This window comes from Galendromus occidentalis, unplaced genomic scaffold, assembly GCF_000255335.2.
Source record: "Galendromus occidentalis unplaced genomic scaffold, Mocc_1.1 scf7180000077529, whole genome shotgun sequence".
Classification (NCBI taxonomy): domain Eukaryota; kingdom Metazoa; phylum Arthropoda; class Arachnida; order Mesostigmata; family Phytoseiidae; genus Galendromus; species Galendromus occidentalis.
In genome coordinates this window covers 1,288,198-1,299,699 of record NW_003805517.1, presented here as the reverse complement: position 1 = coordinate 1,299,699, position 11,502 = coordinate 1,288,198, and the positions used below count along the sequence as shown (strand labels likewise).

General features: G+C 51.8%; 1 protein-coding gene across 1 annotated transcript; it reads left to right on the top strand.

Moving 5' to 3' along the window:
- The first annotated feature begins 10,129 nt into the window (after positions 1 to 10,129).
- Positions 10,130 to 10,920, top strand: LOC108864901 (uncharacterized). The gene is made up of 2 exons (XM_018641344.1): positions 10,130 to 10,342; positions 10,489 to 10,920. Exons 1-2 carry the CDS (start codon positions 10,130 to 10,132, stop codon positions 10,918 to 10,920), a joined length of 645 nt encoding a protein of 214 aa, XP_018496860.1.
- Positions 10,921 to 11,502: the final 582 nt, after the last annotated feature.

Here is an 11,502-nt window from a genome sequence, read left to right as displayed (position 1 = left end):
TTGGGTTTTGATTTTACGTCAGGAACGTTGTTTCCAAGTGCGCTCAAAAAGTTCAATCCGATATTCAGCTCGATGAGAGCGATCGCCGGAGGCCGTTGACGGTCCCCGTTCGATGTTGAATTCATGAATCACACCGTCTGCCATGACACAGCTCTGCCCGAGGCATGAAAATGACAAGTTTTTGCGAGCGTCACGATGATTCGGCGATAATCTCATTCCCGTCTCTTAAAAATAGATGTTTACCAATCTTTCCCCGTCCTTGAGGACGGACTTGAGCGAGGAAGCGCCAAAAACAGCGGTGATTCTGAGTTTCGTCGAGATGATTTTATGGTTTCTAGCTTTAGCCCGCGATATTGGATATGATCAACAGCTGACTTCCAGCACAATCGCGTCTGTGGAGCCCGATGGATTTTAAACTTTTTTATTTCATAAACCACAGGAGAGCAAGTCTCAAGCTTCCTCCGGGAACTTCTTTGCAGGGATCCGCGATCACAATCACTGCCGGGCTCCGACGATGGGTAATAGCTAGGCTCTCGAAACACTGAACTAGCCGTCTTCTGGTCCCTCCCGATGAAGTGAAAGACTTCCTACTGTGAGAAGGATGTTCTGGGACCAATGTAAGTCACTCTTTTCGAGCTCGAATTTCCTTGTGAATTCACTTGTCTTCCTTATGGATTTCATCAGATCTGCTTGACGCGATGATAACCTAGGACGGGGGTTGAAGCGCTCTCGCTCGGCTCGCGGACTTCTCCAGGAATCACTTCACGACGCCTCCACTTCGCGAACTCTCTGCACATTCCCGCCGATTTCCTCTGAAGCACAATTGCTTCCCCTGAATCCCCCTTGTGTCCACTCACTCGTTCCTCGTGGTCCTCTCCGATTAGTCATCCAGGATTTCCAGCGGCACGTGTCGCCAGGCTCAAGCGAGAATCGAAAAGACGCGTCGCTTCACAAGCAGTATTGCGAAAATCGGACCCCACCAGACTAAGAGGCCCGACGGCTTTCCTCTAGCTCGAGCCGTTGCCCATAGGGGGAAGAAGCGGGGGTATCAACGCTTGTTGTGACGCAGGAGACGCTCGACCAACAATCGATCTGACTCTCCATATGATTCGCGATGGGAGAGATCAGAAGCGCTGCAATAGCGTAAAAGAGAAGAAGGGGAAAGCTGCGAAGTCCACGGCAGGCCCCTCGATGCTTCTGGATCGTACTACTTCTTTGGAGATCCCGTTTTGCCCGCTGAGGTGATGGAGCCCGTCCCAGATTCAGCCCTCTTGATTCACAATCAGTCTGACTCCGTAAATCACATCCGGTGAGCTTATCTCGTAGCCTATTCCTGTTCCGTGTGTGTGCGTGCGTGCCTATCCTATCCAGAGGACTGTCCCTGATCGAAAAGGATCTTCGTCACGTGGAGGAGTTTCAGCGAAAGCTGTTCCATCACAATAGAGTCCCTCTGGGTCGCTTGCGCTCACGTAGCGATTCCCCATTCACGCGCATCGATAGCGGATAGCTGTTCTATCCACGCGAATCCTTGTGCTTCTCCTCGGATCTTTCCTCCAGAAACGGAATCAGAGTACGAGTGGCGGAGTGGTGGAGTGATTCGCACCGTCATGACACGGCGTCCGGAAACAATGCTGCGAGAATTCAGCGTGCAGAGGAAATCTTTATCCTAATATATGATATCTAAGTTCGCCAAGCCGCGCTCGGTTCCAATCATGTGACTTCGGTCCAACAACGAAGGTCCAACGGCCGCTCTGTACTTTATTCCTACCACGACCATTCGGCTGCTCGCGTCCTACGCTGGGTTGAGAATCGAAATCGGATGAAGTAGAGTTCGTGACCGCACTATATTCCGATACGATTGATGTCGAGAGATAATTGGGCTCGAATCTAAAGAGAAAAGATCCCTATCCACGCATCTTGATTGCGCTTCTGAGAATGAATATATGGAAGGAAGATCTAAATAATTGTTATTGGACGAAAATTCAGCTTCACTTGATCGGCCGAGATCAATGGTGAATGGTGACTTGTTCCTATTTTCTTATCTCTCTCATGAGGCGCGCGTTCCCTACACGCTACCCTCTCTCTCGATGATCTCTTCGCGGACCAAGAAAACGCTCATTATCTCGACCGGATGGGCCCGATTAAGCCGCCTACCGCTGATGATAGCGAACACTTCTGCCGCCGATGAGATGCATCGATAATGATTTCAGAGAAACTTCGAAAAGCCGACGAGCTCGCGTCCTGGAGATTCCAGATCGTCAGGAAGCAACTCTTGGGTGGGGAAATGATTCCGCAGAAAGATTTGTTCATCTTCGTTTCCAACACATGTACGTCCCCATCGTGGGAATCGTCTCGCTCACGCAGGAGCCAGTCATTCCCACCCCCCCTCCCAGCCCATTTCCGCACCCTCTGACAAGCGACTCCGTGAGTATCCGACTTTATTCCTCACAGCACGATGGAGAACATAAAACTTCTCCATCAAATCGACAGCACCGCCATACTCACTTTCGGATAGCGGCAAGAGTTCCCCGAAGATATTGCGTGTGGGTGGTCCCCTATTCCCTTCACGCATTCATGGTCTAGTGAGTCGAACAACTGCTCGTCGATACAAAGTTACCTAAGAACCTGTTCGGATTGAATAATCGATAGATAGGTGATATGTCTACGGGGAGAGAGACCCCCTCATTCAATGAGCATTCCTGGAGTCTACGTATGGAGATGCAAGATACAATCCATCACTGAATCAATGAGTCACTTTCAAATAAAAAGACTACAAGTTCCGATTCTTCTTGTAAATTCGTTTCGATTACATAATGTCCAGCTCAGAACGTGGGATAGGATTCCGCGATCAGAATCTCCTCTTCCGAGACTCACAATCACGGCCCGACCATGGCCGTCGCAGAAACTCAAATAGAAACGCCCCGATCTCGACGGCGAATCGTACGATTTTAGTCTTGGTGATTCGTTGGACTCTCTACGCATACGCTACCGAATGCGCTTGCTAGGAGTTCGCTCGCTGCTGGTCTTTTCCTCGAAGGGAAAGTACCTAAGCTTCCACCTCCTAATTTTTCCAGTTTCAAACATCCGCTGCTCCCTGTACTCTGGTTTCCCCGTTGCTTCGCTCCCCAGCCTCACCGTTCCTTGAGTTCCCTGCGTCTCGGTTTTCTCGCCCACCCGTGTTTCGCCTTCCCGCTGTCCTAGTTTTCCCGTGCTCCCGCTACCCTGATTTCCGACCACTTTCCCGTTCCACCGCTGTCCCAGATGCTCGCTTCCACGTCTTCCCACAAGTCCCGCTGTCCCGTACCCGTTCCATGCTCTTGTTCCTTCGCTTCCCTTTTTCCGTTACCTCGCTGTCACGTTCCACCGTTTTCTCGCTTCCCTGTCACCTCGCTTTTCTCTTTTCCCATTCCCCGCACTCTGTCGCTTTTCCGCTTTCTCGTTTTCCCGTTGCTTCCGTTTTTCCGTTGTGCTCCATTTTCCCCGCTTCCCTGCGCTCCCGTTCTCTCGTTTTCCTGTTCTCTCGTTTCACTGCTTTCCTGTTCTCCGATTTGTCCGTTCACTAACACTCGCGTTCTCCGCTTCCGTTCTACACTAGACTCTCTACGCGCGCTCGCTCTAGGTTAACTTGCTCTTAGTGCGCTTGCTCCGGACGCTCGTGTGGTGGGTGCGTTCGCCGTGGGTGCATCTGTTTCTGGTGCTTGTCTTGCTTTGCAGCCTCTCCCAGCCACTTAATTCAATACAATACTGATTCACCACGAGGATTTCTCACGCAAGGAAGACTCGATGCAGTCAGGCGAACGCTCTCCCTCGTTTCGACGCGAAGGTCCCGCAGGTGAAGAGCTCAAGCATACATCAGAGAGGCAGTTCCAGTCAGTTTGTCGAAATCGAAGTCGTCGAAATTCGAAGAGCCTATTCTTTCAAAGTTCTGAGCCCAAATTCATGACCCTTGTATCACCTCCTCACCACTCCAGAACAACAAGAACTAGTCTGTGAGGCTTGGTCGAATGTTCATAACTCGACTGTCACAAAGACACTCTTCACAATTCACTTTGCCACAAGAAAGAATACGGTCTGTATCTACCGTATTCCACCATTTCCGCCGGAGAGAAGAACTTCTGAGGAAGCAGACGACTCTACGACGTTGGAAGCGTTAGGATTAGGAACTAGGACAAGTTTCGACTGCGATTGCTGGGAAATTGAGTAAGACATTCGATATGACAAATACATTTATCCCAACACCCTAATCATATATGTATACCTCTAGAGTGCCCTCGTCCGTTGCCGGAAAAGGAATATAGTTCCTGCGGGGAGGATCTCGCAGAGGTCTCCATCCTTCTCCTTGCACACTGAGTGCTCCTCGCTCTCGGGGGATCAATATTCAGACTTCGAACATATTCAGCAGGAAGCTGAGATGGGACTCGGAACTAGAGGAGGAGGAGGCTTGCTACTCTGGGGCTCATCATCGAAGACAGTGAAAATTGACAACACCATTCCTTGAGGAATTCTTCGGCTTCGGGAAGGGTCACGAGGGGAGTTGCGTGAGAAGCGTGACGTAAGCAGTGTCAGCGGAAAAAAATGATTGTGTCCTTTGATCATAAGCATCCTTAATTCATCAGTAGAGCTTGGATCATTGCCGAAGGTCTCCCTTGCCTAGAGTTTCTTTTTGTCCGAAGGAGTGGCCAGGATGCCAAGGCATCACGGTGTCCCGGCATAAGACAGATAGCGCGTCGTGGCATCGTGGAATCCCGGGCACATTATCCCGAGCTAACACGAGGTCGGTTCGTAGCCTACCTTCAGACTCGACGTCCTGCTTTTTTCTGATCATCGCTATCCCACCCCTTCTTCCTGCGATCTGTGTTGTATCGTCCAATCTTCATTCCAGGGCCAGCAGTCATCTGGGGTCAACGGCATCGACTTCGACGACTTCTTACCCTATCGGACACGCTCTAGCCGTACGAGATCTATTGGAGGCCGTTCTATCGACTGGAGATGTTCGCGAGCGAGGCGCCCCTTTGGACGCAGTCGTTTGAGCGCGACTCTTTGGGCGCGAGCCATCTGAGCGCCGAGCCGGTTGGACGCAGAATTGTCCGCTCGCGGAACTTTAGGTTGCTCGGTAAACGGCTCACGGTTGATCACCGATTCTCGTCCCAAAGGCTCAGTTCCAGTGGGACGACCCTCAGGATAAGGAAGAAACGGAGATCCCGAAAATATTCCCCCGTAGGCTTCCGGGAGCGAATTATTCACTCTGAGTCAGTGAATCTATCTGGTATTGTGTAGGAGGGAGGAGTATCATGCTGTTGGGGAGGAAAAGAATGCGCTCGATACGAACTCGGATCGTATTGGAGGCGCATCCCGTTCCTTAGCTTAGGTCTCGAATTCTCCGCTCAAACCGTAGTATTCGGAATGAGCGAGTCGATCGGCTTGAATTGGTCGACGAGTTTATTGGTTGCCTCCGACTTATTCCCAATCATTGATCGCTCCTTCCAGATCTCCATTCCACCAGCCCCGGCTGCCAAGACAACGGGTTCTTGACCAAGTTCAGCGAGTTGCAAACCACACACGATTTGCATGTCGCGACCGCCCTCCACACATCCACCGTGGCTCTCTCGAATGATCCTCCAACTTTCGTCAGGTCGACAGTGAGGAAAATCAGCTTTCGGCCCTTCGCTTTCTTCTTTCTCAGATTCAAACGCATGGCTCCCGGACGCATCTCTTCATGACCGGTACGATCGACACCGATGTCACCTGTGGAAGACGATTCAATGCGAACTCACGAAGCCTCGATACTGCGATCCCTATGGGGCCAGCAACGATGTACATACCTACGGACCGACCAGTTTGCTGACGATCAAACCAACTCTCCGACACTTCCTCCTCCACCGAGTTCTGCATCGCACCGCTGTACTAACTTCACCGGACAGTGATCGCTGACGTAGCACTCTACTAGAGCTGTCAAACGATTTCGAGAACGACCTTTTATCGTCTGCTCTCATTATTCATCAAAACTTCATGTCTACACGCTTTGATTTATCCGCGGAATTATTCTACTAAGAAAGCCGGCAACCTCATCTGCACCTTCAAACAACAAGCACATTTTCACATGGCAGCACTTCGAGTACCCATTGTTGCGCATACAGCGCATCGGTCTCTCGGAGATTAAACATACAGAATGCGCATTCATCACGAACAGCGACGCGAAGCAATGATCTCGGCATGGTGGCCCGACGGCATTCCCACCGGCCGAATCGGAATGATACACCAGAGTGGCTCATATGGAGACTCCTATGAATGCCTGTAGATACAACAATAAGGATTTGAATCAGTATCTATTTGGCTCTACACTGACTTCTGCGTTGTCCGATCGCATTAATGATACGCGTTATCCTGACGCTTCATCATTCATCATCCGAGAGTCGTTTGTTTGAAGACATCGCTATCGGGCGCCGGGCGCGAAGCGCCCACACATATCGACAGGGGAAATCTTCGGATCGTTCTGGACCTGCCTTGGTGTTGCCACCGCGTGCACATGGACGGAGCCGAAAGCGGATGACTGGCTAGCTCAGATCACTGCTCAATCCTAGGCCGAATCTTCAATGGTGACGACGAACTCCAAGTCAGGCGCCGTGGGATCTTTGTGGACCTTCGATCCTCACACTTCCGTCCCCTCCCCACATCCTCCTTGTTGGGTTATCGTCTTTCCTTGCTTGCGAACGTCCTCATTCTTCGTTTCTTTTTGAAGAAGAAAAAGTCGGCCATCTTCGACGGGCATCCATTCTGTTCCTGGTTGCTTCTCGCTCGTGACGTGTCTTCCGTGATTTCTCCTAGTGCCTCCAACAGGTCCAAGCATAAAAATCATCGAATAAGAGGAGAGCATCAATATCAGCGGAATTTCTCGTGATAGGCGCAGAGGATGAGAGTTATCCGCCTCCTGCCCGAGAATCTCTTTCGGGGATTTAGTCCGTATCCCGTATTCATCCGTATCCCCCGTGAATGAGATGTACAGATATTAAGAGCGAAGAATCATTCCCCGCTGTAGTCTGAGCGAAGCAAGTCCCCTCGCTAGAGAATCGGCGGAGTCAAAATGGTTTGGAATGTCAACCTCGGCTGCCTGCTTGTTTGAGTCGCTGTCGCACACGAGCGCTCAAGTGGGTTTCCTAGGCACTCCGCTCGCGGTGAAGAACGAGATCATGGCGACGCTGAACGATCTTCGGAAACCTGACGGGGTTTTCTGACGGACATACCACGGGGACGGCTGCCTAAACTCAGGCTGTTGCAATGCTGGATTCAGACAAGGACGTTTTTTCAGAAATATTTCCGGCTATCGATGCTTCTCTGCAGCTCACCCACTCATCCGGATATTATGCTCGTCGTAGCGGGCGCATTCCGCTATTGGAACCCCTATCGCCAATCAAACTCAGATTCGCCAGCTATGCTACGGCCTACTATTCATTAAAAAGAAATTTTCCTTCGCAGACCTACTACGCAGAGAATTGTCCCTTACGGAGTGAGTGGGAGTGGAGCTCCAGCGGGCCGTTGTTGGTCGCCCATAAGTGGAAGACACCCCAGTGTCTAGATTGCAAGAACGGTCGGCCGTCTTGTAGAATCGGTACGGGTCCATGAAGGCGTGACCACGAACAGGAATGGAGTCTAGGCTTCCATGTGACGATATGACGAGACATATGGAATTTCCATGGACTTTTGTCCACCTAAAATTCGATTTGACCCCACTGTGCTACGCCTCGAAATCCTCAGGAGTCATGACCTTTATACCGGGGACGATTCTCGAGGACTTCGTTTTCGTTCAGATCATATAGATTTAGATGACCGTAGACCCCCTGCGAATCTGCCGCGAGAGCCACCGGTTCCCGGCCGCCTAGAGCAGCGGTTCTCAACCTTTTTCTGCTCGCGGCACCCTTCGGTTCTCCGATTTCTCCCGCGGCACCCCTTGCAGGAAGCCTCGGGAAAACACGAACGAATCGAGTCTCGAGGGGAGGGTCGAAAGGAAATGCAACTAACTAACGTTCACGATGCGCATTCGCAACGTGGAGGTATACGATAATTTCGGCGCGGAAGGAGAGCGTGCAAGAATGACCTGTCCGGGAGGAAAAGATTCGCCGATCGTCGAGAACATGGAGCCCGATCGTGGCACAGAATTGCGGACCGGCCCGGCTCACTGATGCGATTAGTCACATAGCCTTCGCGGCCTAAAGCGCAAAATTTGCTCCGTCTCCCCTTCATAAGTGACAGCTTTTCCAGATCGGCTAGTTCATATGTACATGTACCCCCAAAGAAAAAGCACGAGGGAAGCCTCGCGGCACCCTGAGAAAACCGTAGCGGCACCCAGGCTGAGAAGCGCTGGTCTAGAGGCACGTGATGAATCTCATTGTTCGGTGCTGGATTGATGGATCACAAATCGAAGAAACCCATGTTCCCGTAGAGATCATAGCTTTTGTTCGAGTATCGGGATGACGTCATTCAATAGGAGATTCTCTGATCATCCGCGGAAGCTTATTTTCGTTCAAACCCCTCCCTGCACGCGGAGGTGCGCGTTTGGGTACGGCAATCGATAACTGCGAAGGGTCAGACAGCCTGAGTGTAGATGGTAGCCCCTCCGACTCCGGCGGCCAATCGTGAGTGCCCAGAATGCTCATCTGAGGGCATCGAGGAAGATGAAGTGTGATGCGTTGCAGCCGGCAACGATAGAGCCTGAAGTCGGGAGAGGGTGTTCTCGAATCAATACTGCACAGACGGAATGGTCGTCTGCTGACGCAAGTTCCAGACCCTGAGGTGAGTTCCTGAGATCTTCAAAGTCGAGATTCTGGCTCGATTTTCAGCTATGGTTATTCGTGTGATCCTTTCGAAGCGACAGTGCTGGAGCTCCTCGACTTCGCTGCGAAAAAGGTACTCCGTCATCCACTGTTTTGAGTTAAGAACATGAATGAAGACAGACAAGGGACCTATCGAGTCATCAACTCTGGGAAGAGCTCTGTAGCTCAAAAAGGGTCCGGCAGCTTGCATGGGGTCGACCGGTCGTCGAAACCGAGTCGCGAGAGATTCGTCTGTCTATCAGCTCATTCCCGAGAGGAGTTCCCGTGCTCGAGCCAGAAGTTCTCATTCGCATGAAGAAGCTCCGGGAACAAACTTCCGGATCGAGGAAGAAAACTACCCTGGTCGTCGCAGTGACAATTTCCAGGGGTGACTGGTGCCCGCGCTCCAGAGCAAAATCTCGGCGGAGCTCCCAATGGAGGAACACTCTTGCATAAGCTCTCCGGCCGGCCCCATAATTCGGCTGAGCGTCGTCGTCGACAAAACTCAAAATAAGGTTCTCTAGATTCGTCCGTCGGCCTGACGCCAGCGAGCTTCCTCATCCAGTATCATCGAGTGAATTCAGAGGGAAGGGGTTCCGATCTTATACAATCCATAGCATTACGAGGGGAGCGCGAATGATCTATATCAGGGGTATCAAATCGCGGGCCAACAGGCCGAAGTAGCCCGCCGGGTTCCTTCTTTCGGCTTGCGGAGGTCTCCCATCCGCTAATCAGACGTCCAAGATACGTCTCGATTTTTGATCGCTCGTTTGAGCAGAGAGGATCCGGAGCGATTCATCGTGAGAAATGAAGAGGAGAGGGTACTCTCGCGTCTCAATGACTCCGAATCAGCTTCACCTAGGGCACATATAGATGTTTTTAAAGAAGGAAGGAAGTCCCGCGTGGCTCGCCGACCCCGTGAGCGTCGGGGTTTGAGTTTGTCACCTTTGATCTATATTCTCCTGTTCGAGGACGCTGGTCGAAAATATTGACGTGGGGCGCTCAGATGTTCTCCGGCTGATCTGTGTCGCCGGCTCGCAGCGTCTTCCTGTCGAAGCACGAAGAGGCGGCTCTCTGTTTCACCCCCTGTACCCGCTGCGAAGCGTTTGGATGCAATCGAATCCTCGCTTGCGATTCGCATCTCTCGCGGGCTTCTGCAGCCTCTTCTCGCTCTCGGGTCTGCGGCTTTTTCGGAAGCTCCCCGCGTGAATGAGGGAGACGGATTTTCGGGGGGAAGGGGAACAATCCCAGCGGCATCGGAGAATCGTCCACATTTTTATTTTACAAGTTCCCGTTTCGTTCAGGTTTCGGCTCGAGCCAGGATGATCAACTACGTTCTCGCTGGTTGTCTTCTGGTCTGTATTGCCGTGTCCTACACGAGAGCTCAATTCGAGATCGTGGACACCTCGTTGGCGTTGGGCGACGCGATCAAGTCGACTGTGAGAGATCTCCGTAAGACTGACGGAGTTTTTCTGCGGACGTACTTCGGCGACGGCTGCCTGAATTCCGGTTGCTGCAACGTCGGATTCAAGCAGGTAGGTCAAACAGTTCTTCTGCGGAAATTATTCTCTGATTCCATCGGTGTCCATCGAGTGTCCCCCACGAGCACGTTCTCGTCGTTGCACATCGACCCCGATCCGCCAACTCTCTCGCGATCTAAAATTCACGCATACTTCCTCAGACGTACTACACCGAAGAATGCCCGTTGTGGAGCTGGTTGAAGTGGAGCTCGAGTGGTCCATTGTTGGTCGCTCATAAGTGGATGACCGAAAAATGTCTCGAGTGCAGATACGGTGGACCGAACTGCAGGGTCGGCACAGCCTCCTGCACCGGAGACCACAAACAGAAATGGCACTTGGGCTTCCACACGAACAGGACGACGGCCTACGGGGACGTGCTATTCACAATCCAGAATCGCCAGTACCCTGACAGATGTGTGACAATCGACTCTGATTATGGATTGGTGCTGCGGGATTGCAGTAGAGGTCCGACCGTTCTCCAGCTCTACTACGTGGACTCGGACCAATTGCAGACCGCGATGTCGGCGTATCAAATGGTGGACGCTGGCCGCAGCCGCGTCAGTTCGATGCCCGGTCGCGATCGACTCGAATAATGGGAGGCTGTGGCCGACGAGCCGCCTTTATGTATCTCGGAGCGCTTTTGTGCACGACTGCGGTGTCGGATTGTCGTCTTCCCTATCTTGCCAACTTCGTTACCTTTCGTCACTTTTTGCCTAATAAAAAACCGGCCATCGTGGCCGGGCATCCATTCTGTTCCTGGTTGTTACTCGCTCGTGACGTGTCTTCCGTAATTTATTACTCCCAGTACCCCCGAGAGGTCCCAACATTGGCGCAGCCGGCACTTCCGGGAACTCTCGAGGTGCTAAGATGACGGAGAAACGGCATGATAATGAAAGAGCTTGAAACAGCACAACAGTCCGAGAGGGCGACAACAGAAGACAAGAAGAAGCAATTGAAGAGATCCGGCCTGGAGACTAAGGTCTTGTCTCCGGTCGGGGAATATCAACATGATTCGGCGAAAGCCACGACTTCTAAAGACTAGTTCGTTCCAGCGGCATGAAGGGCTGCTAAAGTCATTCTGTGAATAAAAAGCCGAACAGTGCCAGTGTTTTGAGAGCGTTGGGCCCCGACGAGTATGATCGCGCGCGGGCGAGGAATAGGTCTGAAGAACTTTC

Coding starts and splice junctions, on each gene's coding strand:
- LOC108864901 (XM_018641344.1), top strand. CDS start 10,130: ATGATCAACTACGTTCTCGCTGGTTGTCTTCTGGTCTGTATTGCCGTG. Junction 10,343..10,488: donor GCAACGTCGGATTCAAGCAG/GTAGGTCAAACA, acceptor ATACTTCCTCAG/ACGTACTACACCGAAGAATG.